Genomic DNA, 24,489 nt, shown 5'->3' with positions numbered 1-24,489 from the left:
GAAGTGCAAGTCTGTAGGCAAGATTGCCTAACTTCTCGAGAATCTCATACGGTCCGATGAATCTCGGAGATAACTTACCTCTCTTTCCAAATCTAACAGTGCCTTTGAAAGGAGAAATCTTCAAGAAAAATCGGTCTCCCTGATCGAAACTAAGAGGTCTACGTCTGATATTCGCATAATTTGCCTGTCTATCCTGAGCTGACTTCATTCTCGACTGAATGATCTTCACTTGCTCTGCCATATCACGAAGTATATCCGGTCCCAAATCAGGTGACTTGGACACATCGTCCCAAAACAAAGGAGATAGGCACTTCTTACCGTACAAATCCTCAAAATGTGTCATACCGATACTCGGTTGATAAGTGTTGTTGTAAGAAAACTCGACAAGAGGCAAAGAATCCTGCCAACTAGTGCCAAATTCTAGCACTACTGCTCATAGCATATCCTCAAGAGTCTGGATAGTCCGCTCTGACTGTCCTTCGGTCTGAAGATGATAAGTTGTACTCAGATGCAATCGAGTACCAAGTGCCTCTTGAAAACTGTGCCAAAAGTTCGAAGTGAATCTAGGGTCTCGGTCTGAAACTATCGACTTTGGCACACCATGCAATCTCACAACGTTCACTAGTAGAAAATCTAGAATATACTTCGCCAGTTTTAACTTCGGCAATTAATATTACCGAAGTAATATCCATCTATTTACTTCGAAAATAAAAGTAACGAAGTAAAATTTATTTTAAACTTCGTCAAATAAAAAACACGGACTTCACTTCAAATTTTAAGTTACATTTTACTTCGAATTATATAATTGATGAAGTAAAAAATGGCCAAATTAAATTTATAATGGATAATTGGTGAAGTAATAGGTAGAATCGGTTCTTTTTTACTCCCGTTGCGTAGACATACCCATTCTCTCCTTTAGGGTTCCTCTCTCGATCTCTTTCTCGATCTCCATTCCCGATCCCACCGGTCCACCGCAGCTCTGGAGAGGTCGACTGTTAGGAAAAGGTTTATGGTCCTCTTGCAAAGGATTGTATTGGTTTTTGTTGGAAATCTGTGGTGTATACCTCAATATCGATTTCCAGATTTTGAAACAAAATGGTATTGAAGATCAGTAGCTTCGATTTGAACCATGATTCACCATGTTTTATGCTCGTTTATGCCCAAACCGAGCCCTGTTCCTGACCTGTTGCTCCGTGCGTCTTCTCCGGTGAGTTCCACAACTATTTCTTTTCGATTATTAGTGTTCTAGGTTGATTTCAAAGCTCAAGTTAGTATTTGAGCCAAGCCCATAACTTTCTGCTCATTTAGCTGCGATTTATGTTTTATTTGACCGAAGACCTGGCTGGGGCATAGTCATTTGAATTATGTAATTTTTCTATTTATTCAGAATTCTTTCCTTAAATATTTAGGATTGTTGTTGTGTCTTCCTCCCTCTCACTCAATTACTCAGGCCCACTCCTGGATTTAATTTTTGTTTTGTTATTAATTTGATGGCCTTGGGTTGCACTTTAAGTCGAATAGGCTATTCTTTTGTGCTGTAAATTCCTGGAATTTGTTTGAGGTTCAAGTTTGCTTTTATTATACAGTAGTAAATCTACGTGTATCACATGACTGGAACTCTAGGCTTCAATATTCCCTCAATATGTGAACTTTTTCCTGGACAATTTCTTGTATTTATGTCACAAGATTTTCAGAGCATCATGCTACGTCAACATAACATGATCGTCATCTCCCCTAGATTCACACAATTATGAGAATTTAGTTAAACGTGATGATTAATGCAAAGTTTTCTTAGATAATGTCATCTTGTTTTTCAAATATATATTTTGAAAATGCATAGATTATTTTCCGGTCATTTACACTTGTTATGTTTTTCTTTGCATTTGACAGCTTGAAAATATTCGGACCTGTGGCCATTGTTGCACTCCTAGTTCTGCTTCCAGTGAACGCATCCGGTGGTACTTTATTTTTCCTGCAACGTGACTTGGTTGTGAGCAACATTGACAAGCTTTCCATATCAAATATTCGTCCCAATTCCTTCAAGTAAGTTTCATGTCTCTCTTCCCTGAAATACATGAGTCATGGCTTATGATCTCACCACTGACACATTATCAACATTTAGATTTATTTTGTAAACCAAAATATTTAAGTTCATTCTAAATATAAAAAATGTTAATTTAACTAGGTTCACAGTAGATGTTCAAATTTTTGAAAGGGTGAACATGGATTTTTTAAAGGAAAACTGAACGTCCACGTTTCCAGTTGTGCAGAATCACACAGATAACTCATCAAATAGAAAATATAGGAACACAACTCATTGTTGCATTCTCGATACTTTTCTTGTTTAGGCTTGCTACTTATACATGCTTGCTGAGAAAAGACATGCCGTGATTGAATTTCAGGTTCTTTATCCACATATCATTGGAGTACTTGTTCACATTTTGGATTTGTTTCTTGCTTTATAAGGAATATGGTAAGGTTGTGTCAATGCGACTAAAATTTTTGGCTTCACAAGGCAGGCGCGCTGAACAATTCACCGTGAGTTCAACTGTTGACGTCATTTGCAATCAAAGAATCCAGCTCTTTGTGTTATTAGCTTGTAAATCTGATACAACCCGTGTTTTAAGAATCACTCACATCTATTCTTATTCCTTGTTTCACTTCAAAACTGTGTTGTTTTGGTTATTCTCATTTGAACTATCCTCAGGTTCTTGTTAGGAACGTGCCGAATGTTTCTGGACGTTCGATATCAGATAATGTGGAGAGCTTCTTTCGGAGAACCCATCCAGATCATTATCTATGCCACCAGGTAATAAATGTGGTAAAAAATTTCTTATTCTAAAAAACTTCTGTTTCATCACATTCAGGTTTTGACCCGAAAATAGAACTTCTACAACTCCATTCAGTAATGCCTTTCATCCTTTATACTGACTTGCGAAAATTCTTCTATTGTCCAACCTTTATTCGTTAACTCATACCATTTGCTTGTAGGGTGTATATGATGCTAATAAGTTTGCTAAACTTGTTCGAAAAAGAAACCGTCTCCAAAATAGGCTGGACTACAATGAACTTAAATTTGAGAGACATCCAGGGAAGAGACCAACTACGAAGGTGCACTACTTTGTTATTTAAAATCCCTCAAGAAAAATTCTATGAAGTATGTTTGCTGTTAAGCAGTCTTGTATTTATTGATAATCCTATTTGGCCTTTCAGAGAGGCTGCCTTGGACTGTGGGGTGAAAGGGTCGACTCAATCGACTTTTACAAAGAGCAAATAAAGGATTTTGATAGAAAGGTGAGTTGTGCTTGTTCTTTATTTTTGAGACAGGCCTCTATATTTTATATTTTGATCTCTTTCTCTCTGTTTTTTTTCCCATTTTGATCCTTTCATTTAGATGGCTACGAAACGCCAAAAAATTCTCAAGGACTCTAAATCTGTCACACCAGCTGCCTTTGTATCGTTTAATTCCAGATGGGGGGCTTCCGTTTGTGCCCAGACACAACAGAGCAAAAATCCTACACTTTGGTTGGCAAATTGGGCCACTGAACCACGTGACGTATACTGGAAGAATTTGGCCATAATGTTTTTTTCACTTAGTATTCGGAAACTTGTTATTTCAATAGCAGTGTTCGCGTTGGTTTTCTTTTACATGATCCCTATTGCTTTTGTTCAATCATTGCCGAATCTGGAAGGGCTGGAAAGAGTCGCGCCATTTCTCTGGCCAGTTGTTGAATGGTAAGTAGCTATTGAAAAAAAAAATATCATTCCAGTTTCAAATGGGATATAAGAATAGTTGTGTGTGTGTGTGTGTTTTTTTTAAAAATAAATAAACAATAGTTGTGTTTAGTAATGATTAATGAAGTACTACTGGAAAAAGGACGGTTAGGTTTTATTTTTAGTTCATATCTTGAAGTAGTAATAATCGATATAATTTTTTGTGGAGAATCCAAAGGGAATGACGGTTGGTTTTACCACTGTGATTAGTGAAATTTGAATGAATTACTAAACCTACAGGTTTAACACTGGAATACCCTGATAAAACCAATTATTATTGTCACTGTATACCAATATATGCACTTTTTATTGTAAAATACATTAACTCATCACCACCATGCTCCATTAGGTTGAATTAGAAATCTTGAAGGATAACTTTGTTGATGTGCTTAGAATGTAATGCAATTAGTTGCCTTGCTTTTTCTGGAATACGATGGTATGCTGTCAAGTGTCAATAGAAAAAGATGAAAATCAAGGGATATGTTTGATGGTCATTATAAAGAGTATCTGAATATTCTCAAGAAGATTAATGTGTTTTATATCTGGAAGAGTTTACATCAACATTTCTATATCTATTTCATTTGGAGATTTTGGAATAAACAGAGAATAAATTATGTCTCTTTTTGTTTATATTATTACTTTGGCCAAAAGTTACCTTACAGTGATATATGATATTACCTATAATCATATCTTTATTCACGGTTTAGGATCCACTCTAGGCATGATTTACTCGGTGATTGACATTAATTAGGATCAATGATTTCTCTATCAATACTTCACCTTTTGTCGATCGTGAGGTATGGTTATAAGTTTTCATCCCTTGTTAATCTACTGATAAAAGTAAATGATGACAAATCTTGTATCTTTTCTTGAATTTTCTGTACTTTAATTTAAGGTGCATTAAGAAATACCCCCAGCCATGTGCAGTAATACAATTGCGGAGTCTCATCATGCCTCAAGCCTGGCAGCGTGAAAAATATTGAATTTTTGTTTAACATAAAAGTATAGAGAAGATATTTTCTGCTCATAATATACACTGATGTCTAGTCAGTTTAGAAATTGGATCCCTTTCGATTTGTTTCTTCTCATTAATGGATTTTATGTTTCAAATCTCAGATACGAGAATTGATCGGTGGTTTGAAGGATTATGTTTCTCTAGCTAAGGTTTGTTTCAATTTTTCAGTTATTTTTAAATCTTGTATATCTTTGTTGAACATATATTTTTAGTAATATTCCTGTGTCTATTAATGGAGTTCGATATTTAAGAACTGTGAACACGGGCCTTTTCTTTCTAGGGAGTTGATTGATACAGAAATCCTATGGTGCCTGATTCTTGGGAAACTTTATTCCTTACACTTGGCATTTGTACAATCGCAGTCTTAATGATAAATGTGATTGAAATTGTACGTGTTTAGCAAGAAATAACACCCCATAATCCTATCATGGCCCTAATTCTGGTAAGTTTTGCTGCTGTGAAATAAAACTCGTGATTTTTCTCCAGCCACTGGGCGTTTTCCATTGCTGCTTCACCTTAAGTATAATTTTGTAGAGTATTGATAATATGTGATATTGTAATGGTTGTGTATTTTTCAGGTAGAGTTATTGAGTTTCTGGATTTCAGGTGTATTTTTCTCCCTTTTGTTGTGCATCGCTTCCACTATGCAACATCGGAACGAGGTCTCGACTGCCTTGTACCTAGCCACGACCCAAAGTGAGGTCGCTGGAAATTTATATTCTTTTAGCCATGCACAAAACACAATATAAGTTATTTTTTTTAATGCATGATTCACTATGTCTAAGCTTAATCATTCACATTCTTGATATCCTTATTTAGGCACGCTTGAATCTCGTAAACCAGACTGAAAGAGTTCTTGGGCCCTTTGAAGTATGGTTATCAGAAAGTAATACACTTGATGAGAAGATAGTAATGGTCAATGGTCTTCAGACAGTGGTGAGTCTTTCAAAATGGCTTGATTTGTTGCAACCCTCAGTTTCAAACACTGATTCAATCCTGAACATGATAGGATGAGATTGTCTCTTTATTGCAAGTGTAATGCTTCTCCTATTACATGAGGATAAGCTAAAGGATTCTAATTGTTTATGTTTTGAACAAATCTATTTTAAAGTGTCAATATAATCATTTAATTTCAACCGTGTATGGATTGTTTTGAGCAAAGATGATCTTGAACAACAATTTTTGTGGCAAGTTTTAAAACCCATAACTAGCTGATCATACATGTCAGCATGCATACCAAATAGATTGTTGCTTATTCTTTGTTTTGGATTTCAGTTTGCAACTGCTGCCTTGTTGGTTTACTGTGACATTCCTATCTTTTTTTGAATTTCAGTTTGCAGGATGCGTCAAGAATGAGTGTTACAGTCAAGAACAATTTGACGAAGTTAGAAGTGAATGGAGTGAATTTGTCTACTCGCATGTAGGTACTTAAATATGTCATTCACGTTGGGATAGTAAATTCTTTTGAAAAAATACGTGTGGATGTGTACACGTTTAGTTGAGAAAGTATGTGTGGATATGTGCATATAATTTTGCGTTATTTTGGTGGATAGACTTGTTGACTTATGTATGCTTGTCGTTTTGGGATTGATTTATTATTAGTGTATTTTAAGTTTCAAAAATATATTTATGACATTATTGTACCTAAATTTTAATTTACAAGCAATGTGTTCTATTAATTCGGCAATTTTAGTATCAACGTAATAAATCGAAGAATTTACTTCATCGTTGATTTAAATGTTGCAGTCATATGTATTTTATTGCTTCGACAATTTTAGTAATTGAAAAATATGGAAGTAAATCATTATCTTCTACTTCGTATATTAATCAAAATATCGAAGTAAAACAAATTTTATTACTTCGGCAATTTCATTAATAGACGAAGTAAAAGAATGCATTTTACTACGATAATATAGGAAATTAACGAAGTAAAAGATATTATATTACTTCGTCTGTTAATGAAATTGATGAAGTAAAAAAATATTCTATGACTTCAATAATTTCATTAATAAGCGAAGTATAAGATTGCATTTTACTTCGGTGATAAAATAAATTAATGAAGTAAAACACAATATTTCATTTCGTATACGAACCGAAGTATAATCATAGTTGTTACTTCATTAAATTCATTAATTACCGAAGTATAAGCATATATTTGACTTCGTAACTTATGAAATGAGCAAAGTAAAATATATGTTTTTACTTCGGCGCCGGTCTAATTTTGCCTCCAAAAAATGACCAAAGACTTCGGTAATTTAAGGTATAAGACTTCGGTGATTTAACGAAGTAAAAAAGTACCCTATTACTTCACGTGACACTACTTCGGTAATTATGTTCCTACGACTTCGGTTATTAACCGAAGTCTTACGCGATTTTTCTACTAGTGGTTGCTAACATACAACTCAGCCATCTGACCATGACGATACGTCATCCTGTATGGAATAAAGCAAGCCGACTTCGTCAATATGTCGATCACTACCCAAATAGCATCGCATCCTTGAACAGATCGCAATAGCTTCATGACGAAATCCATCAAAATGTGATCTCACTTCCATTCAGGAACAACTAAACTATGCAACAGACCACCCGGTTGCTTCCTCTCTGCTTTCACTTGTTGACAGTTCAAACATCGGGATACAAATCTTGCAACATCGCTCTTCATCTTCTTTCACCAGAACTGATTCTTCAGATCATTATACATCTTCCAACCTCCAAGATGAATACTGAACCGACTGGAAGTTGAAGTTCATCAGAAACAACCCTTTTGGTGAAGATCAATAAGCCTTCTGTCAAGACAATTCAGACACAAAACTGCACAATTGAAATCATCAACATCTACAATTCCATGAAGAAAATTGAAAATACAAACACAAAGTAATAGTACTGCCATGACCGAAAAATAAAACATTATGAACTTGAGTTAACTGAACTAACAAATCCCGATGCTAGACATTTAACGTTACATCAAGAACACAACAAACAAAAAAAGTCAGCAAGCAAAGAATGCTACAATCCCACGATACACAAACCAACAGAAAACTGTAAAACAACTGAATCTACCGTCTGACTGGTGATTAAAACCGATGATCAAAGCTCAATCATCCTAATCGAATATAGTTGAGACAAAGAAGCAAAAATCAGCTAAATTGATTGAAAATGAACTTTTTAGTCAGCACACATCACTTTTTTTTTTGAAACTGAAATATTACATTACCATTAATTCTTGGTCATCAAGCTAAGCAAAGTTCCCAGATTTTAACTTTGACGGCTAAAGCAAATTCTTTTGTGCACTAAAATCTGTTATATCAAGTATTTTTAATTTTACCTCCAAGATTAATCAAAGAATGAACTGTGAATACTTCCAATAGTAGCATTCTTCAAGACACAAAATGCATGTGCATATCTATTCATAAATGTGTTCTTGTATACATTCTGTCAACTCCGAACGCACCTCATTAATTTTTTCTAAAGAGTACTCACCTTTTGAGAACTGTCACATAGATTATTTTAATACAAAAACAATCAACAATAACTTTACAAATTTATAACAATTTAGTTGTAATTATTTAAGTTAAGGAAGATTACGATTGATCGTAGTGAAATGTTCTCGATATTCTCCACTTATTGAATAATTTTTCTCATATATCTCATCACATAAAAACCACATTGTTTTGCATCTGGTTGCCGAGGACCCTATGGAAGTAGAGAAAATTGTTGGTGACAAATTTAGATATTTAGACATAATATATTAAACATAATTATGCATACCTGTACTACTACCCACATAGCATTCTTCTTACCCTTCCTTCCTTTGTTTGAATTAAACAATCTCAAGGCCCTTCATATACTTGATAAATGAGTTTTTGAATGATTGACATAAGTACTTGGTAAAAAAAAAATATGAACTCACATTTTCACTACATATTTCCAATCATCATTACGAATGCGGTGACTTAAGGAATCCAACACATAAATAACATCATTGTAAAGTTCAATGACATTGAGAATCCAGCGATAACTACGCAAAAAAACATAATTAGTGCTTATAATTCATATAAATTATCAAAATAAAGCTACCAAAGTGATTTTAAATTTTTTACTTACCTGATATTACATGGCACCAAAACTAGTTGATCAACCGATGCACCACTCAGCCTATCTGCTAAAGAACTTTCCCTTTGGTTCAACCTTTAAAGATTACTTTTTTGTCGTGTGTAGTTTCTCCCATATCCGAGATTTTGTGTGGATTCACAAATCTGAATTTTTCTTTCTTGTTATCTCCCAACATTTTTTTTGTAAAGATACATTTCATTGTAAATATAATAAAATTAAACATGCATGTCAATTCAAATATGAAGTTGATGAATTACTTAGCTTAAGGAAAAAAAACTTTCTATATATAGGCAATTACACAATTGCCTGATACTGGCCCAACATGATACAAACCATCAATGTCCTCAAGGTTCAAAAGAAGTACATAATCATCGTCAAACACCTCATGATCTAAATGCAGTGATATAAATATTTCTTCACCGAAAGCATGCTTGCTATAACAATTCAACATATGTAATGTCCTTGGGACACTAGGTGACACAACATGTTTCTCTTTGGGTACGTGGTGCCAAATCCTTCTTTCGAGGCTTCTATTAAATTTGTAAATACATACAAGTTAGATAGGTTAAATAATGAAAAAAGTTACAATATCAGATTTACATTATCTTGCTCCACTATCAAGTGTTGTGGCCAAGCCACATGGGTTCCAAGAGCATCACCAACTACTTTACATTCATTTGCAATAGGACATGGCAAAGGCGCTGATTTCTCAACTGCTACATCAATAGAGACTCGCATGCAATTCTTTGCTAATGGAAACCCATGAAGCAACTTATGAGGGTCAACACAAATAACTGTACCATATGCAACAATATTTGTGCTAGATTCCAAAGTTAATGCAGTTGATTTACCCTAAAAAAGAAAATAGACATGTCAATATATTTTATTACTTCTACTTAATATTCCCATAAATACTGCCATACCTGTAAAGAATCGAATTTACTCAAAATCTGCAGGTCTTCATCATCCTTGTCTTCCATCTCGGCTTGCTTAATTTGATTTTTCACTGAGCAACTACCTTTGTCCTCAAGTAAAATGTGAACCCATGGTATACATCATTGTTTCAAGTCTTTGTATATGTGCATCTTGTTCTGAAATTATTTTATTTGCTTCAACCAACCTCCTTTCATGCTCATTGATTACAACTGTGGGAATTGCAACACTCTTCCATGTTCTACCAGCATTGAAATATAATGTTGGAGTGACATGACCTCCAATACCCTTCAAACGCCCATAATATTCTTTGGTATCAAGTGCTTTTGTAAGGATATCCTCTTTTGTCCCTTCAATTTTCAGCACACCATCTCGTTTTTGTTGGATATAATCATCCTATCATGCACATTAAAAAGAATAATTACTAAAACAGTTGTTATTTCAACAAAATTGCTGAGTTTTTTGAACTGTGAATTTACTTACAATCTTTTGTACTCTTTGCACCAAATCCTCCCCTTCAAAGTCCCCTGATTTGTTGACTCTTCCTTTCTTCCACATAATAGCCCTGCTAATGTCATCATCGTTGCATAATTCAGTCGCCTACAACAAGAAAAATACAATAACATATGTGAATTAATTGGAGGGTTTGTAAATAAATATGCCAAAAGAAATTCTTACTATTTCTTCAGCCAAGCGTGCATATCCCTTACATGAAAGTCGATGAGGATATATGTGTTGTTTTCTCCCCTCTTTCTGTTGCACACTTACTTTCTAGTCATTTAAAATATGCGACATATCAAATATGAATAATCTTTAAAGAATGAATTTTTGTCGACTGTTTACAAATTATAAATAATTAAGAATCTTACAATGAAGTCTCCAAACATGCGACTAATGACAAAAGAACTCCAATAATCTTTTGGTATACCATATCCAGCAGGTGGCTCGTACAACTCCGCAGGTTTATCAAGATGGCTTAAATGAACGTCTGAGTGAGATGGGTATTGTACTGACGCCACTTAGTGTTTGCTGATCGCAAACAACCCTACCCTTCTTTCACTTTGCGTCAACATTATACAACAACTACAAATCACAAAATTGGAAATACATTAGAAAGATTTAATCAAATAATATTACATATATCCTAAATATTAATACATGCTAAATTACTTCCGTTAACCAAATCCCATATCAATTCTTTATCATCTCCTGGAACTTGCTTCCAAGTCTTGTAACAAATATTAACCTTTTCCCGTGCAACCACACCAATATAACTCTGCATTGCAATAGCAGATTCTCCAACTGGCTATCCAAATTTATTGAATGCAACATCCTTTTTAAATCCTTGAACTCTTTATATAGCAAGACTATCCATTTTTGTGCGACCTCTAGGAGTTCTAGTTGTTTCGATGTCAGCAGAATCCTTACCAGTGTTACTACACCAACTCCTCAAGGTCAAAATAGAACTCTGCACGGACAAAATTAGGGTCAGCGGAAACTGAAGGTGTTTTCGAAGTGACTCCTCCGGTGCTTATGTCAGTACTCATATTATGAGTATTAAGGGAGCCATAAATTCGAGAGAGCAAGGGAATATAAGTGAGTAAATGTGTGAATAAAAATGAATATGTAATATTATAAACAAAACCTTGGTATTTATAGAAGTAGAAGGGGTTAGTTACCTTGTAGAGATAGAATACTTGTTATAGTAGGATTCTACCCAAGGTAGGAGTCCCTTGGTGATAGGACTCAATTGTTGTAGCGGCTAAGATTCTTAACCGATTTAGTGGTCTTGATCCAATCCTGATTTTATCGAGATCTCCCTTTATCTTTAGAGATTCATAAGGGTTTCCTATATCCAATAGTCTTGGTCCAGCCTTTCACTCTTGGGCTCGGGTCGGTCCTTTTTCACCCCTGCTACGCCTTCGCCTTTTGGGCACAGTCACATAGGCTCAACCTTGAATATATCTATTTTCTACTATAAAAATATGAATGGTGGGCAAAGTTTTTATTGCGTATTTACTATATTGCCCAAAAACTATGAATTATGTGTATTAATTGCATGGGCATTGTGTGGAAAAATAGTGTAAAAATTAGAGTCAAATTTGGGATATTAAAATTGTGGAGAATCAATGTGTTGCTTATTCATTAAAGTGGTACATTTATTTTTTTGAATAATTGAATACAACATTATATTTTAATTTATTTTCATCATATTCCTAAAGTTAATTATTATAAAGAAAACATGAGAAAAAAATTATTTTTAAATTTTCTAAGTGAATCATTCTTATTTTAATACCAAGAGACACAATTTTAAAGTTTAGATTTCTTCAAAAATAAAAAAAATATTTCATTTACTTATGAGGACTATTAAATAAATGATAAAAACTTATTTTTTTTTAGAAGGATAAAAACATATTTTAATACTGCTATAGGATTTTATTTTGAATTAAATAATTAGAATAAGAATTTTTAAGAATTTTATTTGGTTATTTCTTTAGGATTTATTTTTTGAAAAAAAAATTATTTTTGAATTTTCTAAGTGAATCATTCTTATTTTAATATAATACCAACAGGCACAATTTTAAAGTTTAGACTTTTAAAAAAATAAAAAAAATATATCATTTACTTATGAGAACTATTAAATAAATGATAAAAACTTATTTTTTTTTGAAAAGGATAAAAACTTATTTTAATACTGCAATAGAATTTTATTTTGAATTAAATAATTAGAATAATAATTTAATTTGGTTATTTCTTTAGGATTTATTTTTTGAGAAACGTATTTTTATAATTTAAAAATTCTTTATAAAATAATTTATTGAAAGAGAGTTAAAACACAAATGAAATTATAAAAATTAGAAGTTAAATATTTAGTAATTTCATGATTATATTTTTGTTATTTTTTACTGGATTGAGGATAGTTTGAGATATAAATGTAAATGTGAGATATTAGTTGGGGCATAAAAGAAAAAAAATGTGGTTTATGCCTTTATAACTTACTTATATACTACATTGATTTGATTAACAATTAAAAAATAAAATTGATTATTTATTAATTGAAAATTAAATGAAAGCCAACATATGTAACTGACATGTTGCAATTGGGATAAAATTGAAATTAATAAAAATATTTTTGATCGTGTGCATGCAAATTAGATCAATTATATATAACAATATTTTTTGATTGTGTGAATGAAATATTAGATCAATTATATGAGTAATTGATTAAAATACAAATTATAGAGTTTTGATATAATGGACAACCACCATGAACACCTACATGGCAACAGCTGACGTGACAATCATTAATTATATATACAATGTTATTTTTAAATTATTAAATGCTAAAAACAATAAAAAAATTCTATTTTAAAATAATAATAATAACAATAAACATAAAACAGATTTAGAAGAAATGATATTTTAATATTAAAACCAATTATCAATAAAACAAATATCTATATTGTTTATCCCTTAAAAAAAATCTGAATTTCAGAGCCTAAAAAACAAATATCTATTACCTATTATCTATTATTTATTACCTATCTAAAAGTGTAAATAAAAGATTAAAGATTTACAATTGTGAAATAACAATTTTGCATTTTTATTCTACACTTTATGTAAGTTCATATCAAAATATGTAGAGATATAAAAATAAAAGTCAAATTTTAGTTCCCAAAAAAAAAATCAAATTTTAGTTAGTGTATAAATGTAAATATATATTTTGATTATATATATATATATAATAATAATAATAATAATAATAATATACCTTTCAAAAAAATATATATATCAATATGAATTAATGGCTTTAATTGAATTGAAATTAATGGATTCGTTAATTGCATATTAACTAAATATTTGCACATTGTTTACATTCATTTAATTTGGTTTATCTCTTAAAACAAATCTGAATTTTAAGAGCCTAAAAAAAAAATATCAATAATTTCATCTTTTAAATAGTTTATAAAATTAAAAAAATTGTTACATATGTATTTGCACTTCAATTTCATTTATAGTGCTAATATAATATTTCTAGGTTACAAGAAGTACATATATTTTTTGATTAACAATTAAAAAATAAAATTGATTATTTATTAATTAAAAATTAAATGAAAGCCAACATTTATAACTGACAAGTTGAAAGGATAAAATTGAAATTATTAAAAATATTTTTGACTGTGTACATTCAATATTAGATCAATTATATATAAAAATATTTTTTGATTGTGTGAATGAAATATTAGATCAATTAAATGAGTAATTAATTAAAATATGAATTATAGAGTTTTGATATAATGAGCAACCACCTTGAACACGTACAAGGCAACAGCTGACGTGTCAATCATTAATTATATATGCAATGTTATTTTAAAATTATTAAATGCTAAAAACAATAAAAAATGCTATTTTAAATGATAATAACAATAAATATAAAACAGATTTAGAAAAAAAATGATATTTTAATGTTAAAACCAATTTTCAATAAAACTAATATATATTGTTTACATTCATTTAATTTGGTTTATTCCTTAAAAAAAATCTGAATTTCAGAGCCTAAAAAATAAATATCTATTACCCATTATCTATTATCTATTATCTATTTTCTATCACTTATCTAAAAGTGTGAATAAAAGGTATAGTTTTACAATTGTGAAATAACAATTTTGTACTTTTATTCTACACTTTATTTAAGATCATATAAAAATATGTAGAGATATAGAAGTCAAAGCCAAATTTTTAATTAGGGTATAAAAGTAAATATATATTTCGATTATATAGATATAATAATAATAATAATAATAATAATAATATTAATAATAATAATATATGAATTAATGGCTTTAATTGAATTGCAGTTAATGGATCCGTTAATTGCATATTAACTAAATATTTGCAAATTTTTTATATTAAATAAATTATAAAAACATATTTTAATAGTGATATATGATTTTATTTTGTATTAAATAATTGGAATTTGAATTTTATTTGGTTATTTCTTTAGGATTTAAAATAGTGACGGGAAGCCAAGAGACACAATTTTAAAATTTAGATTTTTCAAAACTTTAAAAAAATTATTTCATTTACTTATAACGAATATTAAATAAATGATAAAAACTTATTTTAATAGTGCTATAGAATTTTATTTTGAATTCAATAATTAGAATTAGAATTTTATTTGGTTATTTCTTTAGGATTAATTTTTTGAGAAATGTATTTGTATACTTTAACAATTAATTATAGAAAAATTTATTGAAAGAGAGTTAAAATACAGTTGAAATAATAAAAATTAGAAGTTAAATAATTTAGCAATTTCATGTTTATATTTTTGTTATTTTTTATTGGATTGAAAATAGTTTGGGATATAAATGTAAAATTGAGATAATAGTTGGGTACTTGGCGCAAAAAAGGAAGAAAAAAAACGTGGTTTAATTTATGCATTGACTTGCTAATATACTACATTGATTAATTTAATTAACAATTTAAAAATGAAATTGATTATTTTTTGAAGTTAGATGATAAAAATTAGAGCAATATTGTAAGTCAAATTATTTGGATGTAATTGTGCCATTAATTATGTCATTAATCACCTAAATTCAACCTTTAATTTTACATTAGAAAACTTAAGACTCAAGTATAAGATATTTAACAACTATTAAAAACTTAATACATCTAAAAAAATCAAACAATTACATATTATTTGAAAATTTAATTATTGATAATTTAATTTTTATTATAAATATAAATAAATTTAAATTTATTTTATATTATATTTAATAAATTAATACGTCGTTCACGTGCGTGGCACGTGGTAATTACTAGTCCTTATAGAAATGTGTATTATTTGGGCTTTCATAAGGCTTGGGTCTTTGCACAATATGGTCGAATGAGTTTGAATCAACCTCTTTGGGAATGGACTGATGGGCTCAGGTCATACCAGGCCCGATATTTTTAGGGGTGTCACTTTCTGAAAAAAAATTATGAAATGTTTTTAAAAATTGTTTTAAAAATAAATATGTGTTTGGACAACAATTATATAATTTTTTTTAATATTTCAAAAAACTATTGTGTTACAATTTTCATAATTGTCTTTCATTCTAAAAAAATCTAAAAACACCTCTCAATTGTTTTTTTAAAAACTATACTCCGATAACATTTTTTTTTAAAAAAATAATGCAATGCATCATTAATGTACGAAATAAACGTATTAATACAAATGATATACTATTATAACTAGCGTCTTTGCACACGTAATATGTGTGCATATATTGTTTGTATTTTAAAATATCATATTTTGTGAGATGAAAAATTGATTGAAAAAAACATGATTTTTATTTTAATTTTAAAATAGAAAATAAATCGACTAAGTTATGTGAAAATTAATTGATAATATATAAATTTAATGGTATTTAATAAGGATAAATTTGGATTAATTGTAGTTAATAAGGGTAGATATGAAAGTTCACGTAAATATATCAAAAGTAGTTATTATAGTATCCTTTTGCTTTATTATATAGTAATAGATAACTAATAACTGTAATGTGTTTTTCAATATATCTAATTTTTGAATTATGTAATTAAATATTTGATTAATTAGGTGAATTGAGTTGTGGCTTACATGATATGAAGATATATGTAGAGAAATATTTTAGCCAAAAAAAATATCCTATTTGGGTTGCGAATAACCGTCGTAGTGTTTTTCAATATAATATTTAATTTAACACATGATTACTATGAAACTGTCTCACATAGTCAAAATATAAAATAAGTCAATTTGATCGCCAAAGATTGTTACCCCATTTGAGTGTTATATCAACTGACAAATATTTTTCATAATAATATTTAAAATTTAATTATATTCATTATATTATATCAATATTTTAAAATAATTATTATTCAAACACGTATACTTACTGATTCTAGTCATTAATTATATAAAATAACATTTCGTGCATCCTATTGATGATATACTAATAGTAAATTAGTTTTTTTTTTCCAGCAAAATATAATATTTTTTTTTGATAAACAACACACATGGTACAGAGAATCACACATCCACTTTAAAAGTTATGATAATCTTTAAAGAGATGTTAAAGTTTATATACCACACACACATATAATGTTAGAATAGTTAAAACATTGAAAACCGAGGTTTTTAATCCAACCTTGGTCACAGAAAAATCCACCCTCAAGTGCATTTCAAATATACTTTGAGATGCCATTTTTTAAAAAAAAAATGGTTGACCAAGTCCATTTTTTCAAATTTTGTGATCGAAAACATGATTTAGTTATAATGCATAATTGAAAATATTTTATTAATTTTAATTTTAAAAATAATTTAGAAATTGTGTTTATATTAAGGTAATGCGAAAAACAGTTGCAATTAACCATACAAAATTCAAGGAATAGTTGGGGTGTTCAAATTTTGGATAACCCAAAAAAAATAGTAAATCCAAACCAAAAAAATCAAACATCGAACCGAATCGAAAACCGTATTTTGTAATTCGGATATAAATCTTAAAACCAAAGTTTATTTGGTTTAGTTTTGGATTATACATGTCAAAACCGAACCGACTGAAAAAAACAAAATTTAATTAAATTAATAATTTTGTTTATATTTGTATTTATATTATATATGTTATGAGATGATATTTAGTGAATGAATAATCATTTTGAATAATTCTTAGTTGATTGTTGTTTATGTAATTCAGAGTTGATTAATTGATGGTTGTTTAATGTAATTTTTAGTTAATTTTTGTTTATGTAATTCATTTAAACTTTATTTTTAAAAAATTTACTAAAAATTATTTAAAAAGATAACATATTATATTTTACAATATATTTATATTATTACATTTAATAATTGAACCGACTAATGAAAACATCTACATTTTAGAAACGTATTCAGTCATCAGGATCATGAATCTTTCGGAGTTTTAGAAATGCATCTATACAAAAATGTTACATTTTTGTTTTAATAATTGAACTGACTAATGAAAACATCTACATTTTATTTTGTTATGTATTATTGATCAAACCGAGCCATATAAACCGGTCCATTATAGTATAAAACCGAACCGAAGTAAAACGGTTTGACTTCGAATTACATTTTTCATAAATCGAAAATCGAAAAACCGAACTCAATTTGGACAAATTAAAACCGAACCGACCGATGAACACATCTAAGAATAAGAAACAGTGAGGGGAGAGTCGGATCTGATCTGATGTGATCTAATAATTACAAAACAAAAAGTAATGTAATTATTTATTGAAATTGAAAAAAAAAAAAAAAAAAAAAAGAGGGCGAAGAGAGCAACTTTTATCTTAGCACCAACATGATTAAGAATATGTTATGCGAACAAATGGAATGTGTGCAATTTCATCCCTGTCTTCTCCTTTTTCTTCACCATAACGCTCTCCTAAAGAGTAACAATCATCGATATCAAAAATTTGAAGGGACGATGCCGCCTTGCGCAGGAGACGATGTGGCAATGCCTTGATTTCCGGACAACCAACAATTTCCAAATGTTGAAGGCGTGCAAGTACAGAGGAGATGTTTTCATTTTCTTCATCTTCTCCTATGTCTTCCCACTCTCTCCACCTCCAACAATGTTGTAAGCGAAAACTCAACAAATTGGGGAATGCTATTATTGCTGAATATTGTGTCTTTGTTCTACTTAGTCCAAAAAACTCAACACTCAAACGCTCCATTTCCAACTGATATAAAGTAAGATCTTCAAGGAAAGGCAGGTTCCTCAGAGAATGCAAAACATCAATATCCTTTCCTCCCCTTTCAATCTTGAGTTTCCTAAGATTGATGAGCGTGGCCATCCAGTTTGGTAAATACGAGCCGATAAAACGAAGACCACGCAAGTTTGGCGATGGTTGTAGAGCATCTATTACTCTTGACCCAACCACTCCTACGCAAAATAATTCCAGATGTTCAAGAAATGCCTTGTGTTTTAAGTTGGCCTTCTCCGCATCCGCCACATCATCACATCCATCATCCATATCCTCTATGTAAACATGTACAGATCCTCCGATCAAGTTCAAGTCCTTCAAATACCCCAGCTTATTTCCGGCTTCTCTTTCACAACGGAAACAATCCAAGCTTCGAAGATTCACTAGTTTCTCAAATCCCTCCCTAAACTTGAACCTTCCTGGAGTTCCATAAACCAACAGATGCCTCAAGTTCACAAGTCTGTGGATTCCGAGCGGAAGTCCCGAGAGATTGCCACACCTTGTGAGGTTCAATGTTTGCAAATTGTGCAAATCACATATGTACTTTGGGAGCTTTTCGAATAAATAATTTCCACTAAGATCCAAATATCTCAAGTGAATTAAATTTTCAATTTCCGTAGGAACATCTTCCAACTTACAATCACTTAATTTTAGCAATTTGACCCTTTTCAAATGGTTCAACGAATTCAGAGGAATCTCATTGTCTTTACATGTAAAACTACATAACTTTTCTATTTGGGATTGCGAAAACATATCCATGGTGGCCTTTGCTTTGAAATTCAGCAAGTTTAGATGACGGACATCTTTGACCTCAACCTTAGTATTTTCTACAATCAAACATTCATTATTTGTCAAGAATTGGGCAAAATCGTGCACAAGATCATGCATTTTGCACGATATGATGCGCTCGACTCCTACCCTGCCACCTCTTTCAAAATCTTGGAAGAAAGAACGCATTGCTAAATCCTCAAAATATTCTCGCCCTTTCATCTCCATGTCACCTGAAGTGCCAGTTGAGTAGAGAAATCCCTGTGCCATCCAAATCCTTATCAATTCATCGACATTTATGTCGGAATCCTTTGGAAAGATGGCGCAATAGGAGAAGCAACGTTTCACCGCTGGGTGTAAATCGTTGTAGCTCAATGCTAGAATACGGAAAATATCTTTCCTCACGTCATCTATTTCCCACATCTTACTCTTCAACACATGTTCCCACTCTTGAAGGCTGCTTTTGCGGTGCAATAGACTCCCTAAAGTCTTTGCAGCCAATGGCAAGCCCTTGCATTTTAAGGCTATCTCCCAACCAATTTCTTTAAGCATGTAACAGTCACCTTCATTTCTTTCATGGAACGCAAATCGGCTCAAGATTGACCAGCAATACGCATCTGATAATGGATCCAATAATTGTATTTGAGCGCTTCCCATTATCTTTGCAACCTTTTCTTTCCTCGTTGTCACCAAAATTCTACTCCCAGGAGCACCACTCTTGATCAAAGTGATCTTTAGTGGATTCCACATCGTGTCATCCTCATCCTTCAACCAAACATCATCTAAGACAAGAAGGAATCTTTGTCCTGAGATAGAGTTCTTAACTTGTCCCAGTAATGATTCAAACTCAGAAACATTCGGAGAATTCCCAGTAACCTTTTCTAAGATTGCTTTGGCAATCTTGATTCGGTCGAAAGGATCAGAAACGCATACCCATATCATCATTGAAGGATCAAAGTGATCCTTCAATGTATCATCATTAAAAGCAAGTTGAGCCAGAGTGGTTTTCCCCATTCCTCCCAACCCTACTAAGGACACAATCTGCAGGATGCCATCTTCTTTCACAGTACTCTCAGGCAACAATTTCTTCATCAGTGACTTCAGATCATCATCTCTTCCTTCCATCTTAGAAACATCCACAACTGACGTAGTTGTGAGTGGCTTAAAACCAACTTGAGATACTCGGCTCAAATTGGGAATGAATTTGAATTCATTCTCATTTTGTTGGGCAATTAAATCCAGCCTCTCGTTTAGTTTCTTGATGTCTTTGGCCATAGTTCGACGCTCTATACTTTGTCTGAAGCACAAGCAAAGAGATTGGAGAAAGGAACTTACCTTGTGCAGCAGTGATTGTGAATCATCATCGTCGTCCAATTCGTCGAGCCGTCGCTTCTGAATGTCCAAATCCCACAGATCCAACACCTCGTCGATGTCGTAGGAAATATCTTGAAGCTTATCCAGCCAACTTTTAACTTTCGGATCCGTTACTACTTGTTGCTCTGCATCCATCAGCACATCATGAATCTTCTTCAGTTTCAGTGCAAGTTTTTGAGCTTCATCGTTTGCGTTCAGCATCAAACACACCTCATCTCGTACCTTCTTCTCGATGATCGGAGCCAATCGATCCAACACCATCGAAATGCTAGCATCAGCCATAATAATTAAGAGAATTGTTCTTGCGGATCGGAGTGAATTCAGAAATGATAGTGGTCAAAAAATGCAAATTTGCACTATATATAAGAATAAAATAAAACAGAGCACATGCATTTGAGACTAACTACAACTTTTAATTAACAAAACGCAAGTGGGCATGCAGGCAAGAATATATGGGTTGGCATGCACGTCGACGTACTATGTTTGGAGAAATAGAAAATAGAATTTGAATTTGGAATTTAAAATTTAATTTGGAGAAATAGAAAATATATAACTTGGCATGCACGTCGGAGCCATCTGCAGTTTTTAATTTTTTTGAATTTGGGATTACAAAGGAATCTTGCCGACGCCATTATTAAAAAACACTTTACAAGTTGACCAACAACCACCAATTGCGTATGGTTGACTTCTGGGCATGAATAATATCAATTATTATGCCGTTTTATAATTTTAAAATTAATAGAAACAATGCAAGATGATAAATTTGAGGTCGTTTTTATATTTAAAATAAAAATTGTTTTCAAAAACCAAAAACAAATATCAATTATATTAATTTGAATCACTATATAATATGGGCAACTTGTAGATAACTTCCTAAATCAAACATAACTTTCAATTTACTCCCTATATTTGTCTTTCCGAAAATGCCCTTGTCTTTATTTTAATCATTATTATTTCTTGAATTATCAAATGTGGAATCGGATTCAAAATCTGATTCACTTGATTCATCAAGATAATAAATATTTTCATCGTCTGATGAAAATTCAATTGTTTCTACTGGATAGAATCAATAGTATATATTTCTTCAAGAAGTTTAACTTTATTTTTCTTTTCGTTTCGTTTTGGACATTCATTCGCATAATGTCCTTCTTCGTTGCACAACCAACATGTACAATTCTTTCCTTTACCCTTTGGGCAAGGTGATTTTTTGTTATCAAACTTTTTATAAAATTTTCTTTTATAAGGTTTTCTGAAGAAATTCCTCTTAAATATCTTTTTCTTATAAGGAATAAATTTCCTGTTAAAATATTTATAAGGTTTATTAAATTTATTCTGTTTCTGTCGTTTTAAATGTTTGTGTGACATGTTTGTTTTACAACCGTATTTTTTTACTGTGAATTCCATTTTGTCACAACAAAGTTTATTGTTTTGTTTGTAAGATCTGGATATTCTTTTATTTAATGTTATTTCATGACATTTCTTTGTTATAACATCTTTAATAAATTTAATAGCTCCTCCTAATGTTTTGGCATAAGCGCTAGTTAAGAATTCATCTTTACTATTTATTGGTATATTAGGTATTTTATTAAAAATACTTAATTTATAATGTTCCTTTTTATCAGCATCTATTAACTGATAATAGTTTGTGTTGGGATCGGTTCAGAGGGTAGAGGGGGGGGTGAATACACTCTGAAACTTTTCTTCTCCTTCTTTAGAAAAGAATGATCAAGTGAGGTTTAGTTCACTTAATCTGTTTTCTCAACTTCTAAAACGTTTTGAACAACTTAAATTGTGCGGAACTAGTTTAGAGGTTTTAGTGATGCAAAGTTTATAAAGCAATGTATGAGCAGGATGTAAGATAAATGGCAGTAAAGGCTAAAGCACGATTTTATGGAAGTTCGAAGGCTTAATCCTTCTACGTCTCCCCTTCTTCCACTTAGGAAGGAATTCACTAGAAGACTTTGGTTATTACAACGTCTTGTAATACACCCACTTCAGACTTAGGACTTATCCAATGCCTAATCCGAAACTCCTAGATTTACACAGATAAGATTCTCAGTTCTTATCAGACTGGTGGAAGCTTTCAGAGCAGCTTCAGGTCTCTTCAACACTGAGTATAGTTGAGTTGAGCTTCTCAGACTGCAGAGCGGTCGAGAGGCTTGGAAACCCTAGGATGATCCTTGATGATCAGATACGTGAACTATAAGCGAGGGTTTGTTTGAGCAGCAGATGAATGATCTTGTGAGTGTGCTCAAGTATATCAGATGAGGACTTCTGATATTACTCAAGTGATTGAAAATGTCTCTCTTCGTTGTCTCGTATCACTTGATGTTGTTCCTTTTTTGTTTGTTGTTGTTGTTGTTGTTGTTTTTTTTGACTTCTTGAGCAATCCTCCCTTTAAATAGGTCAATCATCAACGTCTTTATTTTGAACGTTCTGATGCTGCATTGAATGCACATTTAATGCTCATAAATGCATTGATGATTCTGCATGAGGATCGTACACTGCAGACAACTTCCAGGGTCCAAAACTGGAATAAACGGTCGAGTGCTTTATCTGCAGTCATTCTGTGTTTTTGCCATTTTGGTATAACCTGTTGTCTTGATTTGCAGGAGTCAACAAATCTTCTGATACGCCGGTTCTGCTTTTAATAAAGGATCCTGCAAAGAACATCTTGTCACAGGTACTTGTCTCGAGATATCTTGATAGGCAGTTGGCATTCTACCGGTAGGGATATTTGTCCTCTGCTGGTTTGAATAACCAGTCGATAGGCTTGAGACTTCAACCGGTCGAGAGACATAGGCGGTTGACAAGCTTCCGGTAGAAGTTGTAGTAGATTCCTGAAATACAATGGTTTGCAGGAGTCAACAAATCTTCTGATACGCCGGTTCTGCTTTTAATAAAGGATCCTGCAAAGAACATCTTGTCACAGGTACTTGTCTCGAGATATCTTGATAGGCAGTTGGCATTCTACCGGTAGGGATATTTGTCCTCTGCTGGTTTGAATAACCAGTCGATAGGCTTGAGACTTCAACCGGTCGAGAGACATAGGCGGTTGACAAGCTTCCGGTAGAAGTTGTAGTAGATTCCTGAAATACAATGGTTGGCAGCACATTCCTATACAATGAGTTGTTGTTTGTTATCACCAAAATATCGGATTCAACAATTTCCCCCTTTTTGGTGATGACAAAACTTAAGTGCCCCAAGAACAATATGAAAGCAGTACAATGAACTTCATTGAGAGAATGAATTTCATTAAGTACAATAAACATTTTTATTACACCTACAGAAGAAAGTCAAAATGAGATGCAGCTGAGATAAGTGAAGATTGTTCATCTTTTGAACCAACTGGCTCCTCCCGACCTATCGCCTGACCTGTCGCCTTCTCTTCTTCTTCTGTCGGCTTCTTCCTTTCTTCTGGACTCTTCTTCTCGTCTTCTTGCCTCTGCTGCTCTACGTTGCTCTTCTTCCCCCTTTTTGACATCACCTTGGTTGAGTCGAACGATGATCTCAGTGAGTTGAGTGCCAAGGCAGGATTGCATATTGTCAATCTTTGCATCGAGTTGAGCAAGTAGAGTAGCTTGCATAGTGTCCATCCGATCATTCAACTGCTTGTGAAGGCGATTTTCGGAGCGGATAACTTGTTCAGAGACGGTAGAGAGCGTGTTGATTTGAGTGCGATGATGATTAGTGATTTCTGTGGTCATACGAGCAAGATCTCGAGACACGGTCTCGAAATGCCGAATCATCGTCTGGCGTGAATTATCAAC

The 24,489-nt window shown here is 32.0% G+C and overlaps 2 protein-coding genes and 2 long non-coding RNA genes across 5 annotated transcripts; 1 reads left to right on the top strand and 3 right to left on the bottom strand.

The window, feature by feature from the left end:
- The first annotated feature begins 1,490 nt into the window (after positions 1-1,490).
- Positions 1,491-6,213, top strand: LOC140874356 (CSC1-like protein At1g32090). Its single transcript, XM_073277642.1, has 9 exons — positions 1,491-1,537; positions 1,891-2,043; positions 2,186-2,216; positions 2,349-2,402; positions 2,708-2,809; positions 2,992-3,111; positions 3,214-3,294; positions 3,395-3,735; positions 6,123-6,213. The coding sequence occupies exons 1-9, from the start codon at positions 1,491-1,493 to the stop codon at positions 6,211-6,213; spliced, it is 1,020 nt and encodes a 339-aa protein (XP_073133743.1).
- A 2,009-nt stretch (positions 6,214-8,222) lies between these two features.
- On the bottom strand, positions 8,223-9,682 carry LOC140867161 (uncharacterized). The gene is made up of 3 exons (XR_012145072.1): positions 9,503-9,682; positions 8,375-8,482; positions 8,223-8,279 (listed from the first exon to the last, which is right to left on the bottom strand). It is a non-coding gene; the product is annotated as an uncharacterized lncRNA (long non-coding RNA).
- A 372-nt stretch (positions 9,683-10,054) lies between these two features.
- LOC140893232 (uncharacterized) lies at positions 10,055-10,606 on the bottom strand. The gene is made up of 3 exons (XR_012153078.1): positions 10,514-10,606; positions 10,319-10,435; positions 10,055-10,231 (listed from the first exon to the last, which is right to left on the bottom strand). It is a non-coding gene; the product is annotated as an uncharacterized lncRNA (long non-coding RNA).
- A 7,419-nt stretch (positions 10,607-18,025) lies between these two features.
- LOC140875536 (putative disease resistance protein RGA1) lies at positions 18,026-21,028 on the bottom strand. Of its 2 annotated transcripts, XM_073279245.1 has the most exons (2): positions 20,942-21,011; positions 18,026-20,844 (listed from the first exon to the last, which is right to left on the bottom strand). In XM_073279245.1, exon 2 carries the CDS (start codon positions 20,618-20,620, stop codon positions 18,176-18,178), a length of 2,445 nt encoding a protein of 814 aa, XP_073135346.1. In that variant the 5' UTR covers positions 20,621-20,844; positions 20,942-21,011; the 3' UTR covers positions 18,026-18,175. The 2 variants fall into 2 exon arrangements, with proteins under 2 accessions (XP_073135346.1, XP_073135345.1); XM_073279244.1 differs by having other exon boundaries at positions 18,026-21,028.
- Between the last annotated feature and the right edge of the window lie 3,461 nt (positions 21,029-24,489).

Source organism: Henckelia pumila, chromosome 1, assembly GCF_033568475.1.
Source record: "Henckelia pumila isolate YLH828 chromosome 1, ASM3356847v2, whole genome shotgun sequence".
Taxonomy (NCBI): Eukaryota; Viridiplantae; Streptophyta; class Magnoliopsida; order Lamiales; family Gesneriaceae; genus Henckelia; species Henckelia pumila.
This window is presented reverse-complemented; position numbering and strand designations above follow the sequence as displayed.

Excerpts from the sequence above, each read along its gene's own strand:
- LOC140875536 (XM_073279244.1), bottom strand. The coding sequence starts at position 21,001 with ATGGCTGATGCTAGCATTTCGATGGTGTTGGATCGATTGGCTCCGATC.
- LOC140874356 (XM_073277642.1), top strand. The coding sequence starts at position 1,491 with ATGGCCTTGGGTTGCACTTTAAGTCGAATAGGCTATTCTTTTGTGCT. Across the intron at positions 2,403-2,707 it reads ATGCCGTGATTGAATTTCAG|GTTCTTGTTAGGAACGTGCC; the intron begins GTTCTTTATCCA and ends AACTATCCTCAG. Across the intron at positions 3,736-6,122 it reads CTCTGGCCAGTTGTTGAATG|TTTGCAGGATGCGTCAAGAA; the intron begins GTAAGTAGCTAT and ends TTTGAATTTCAG.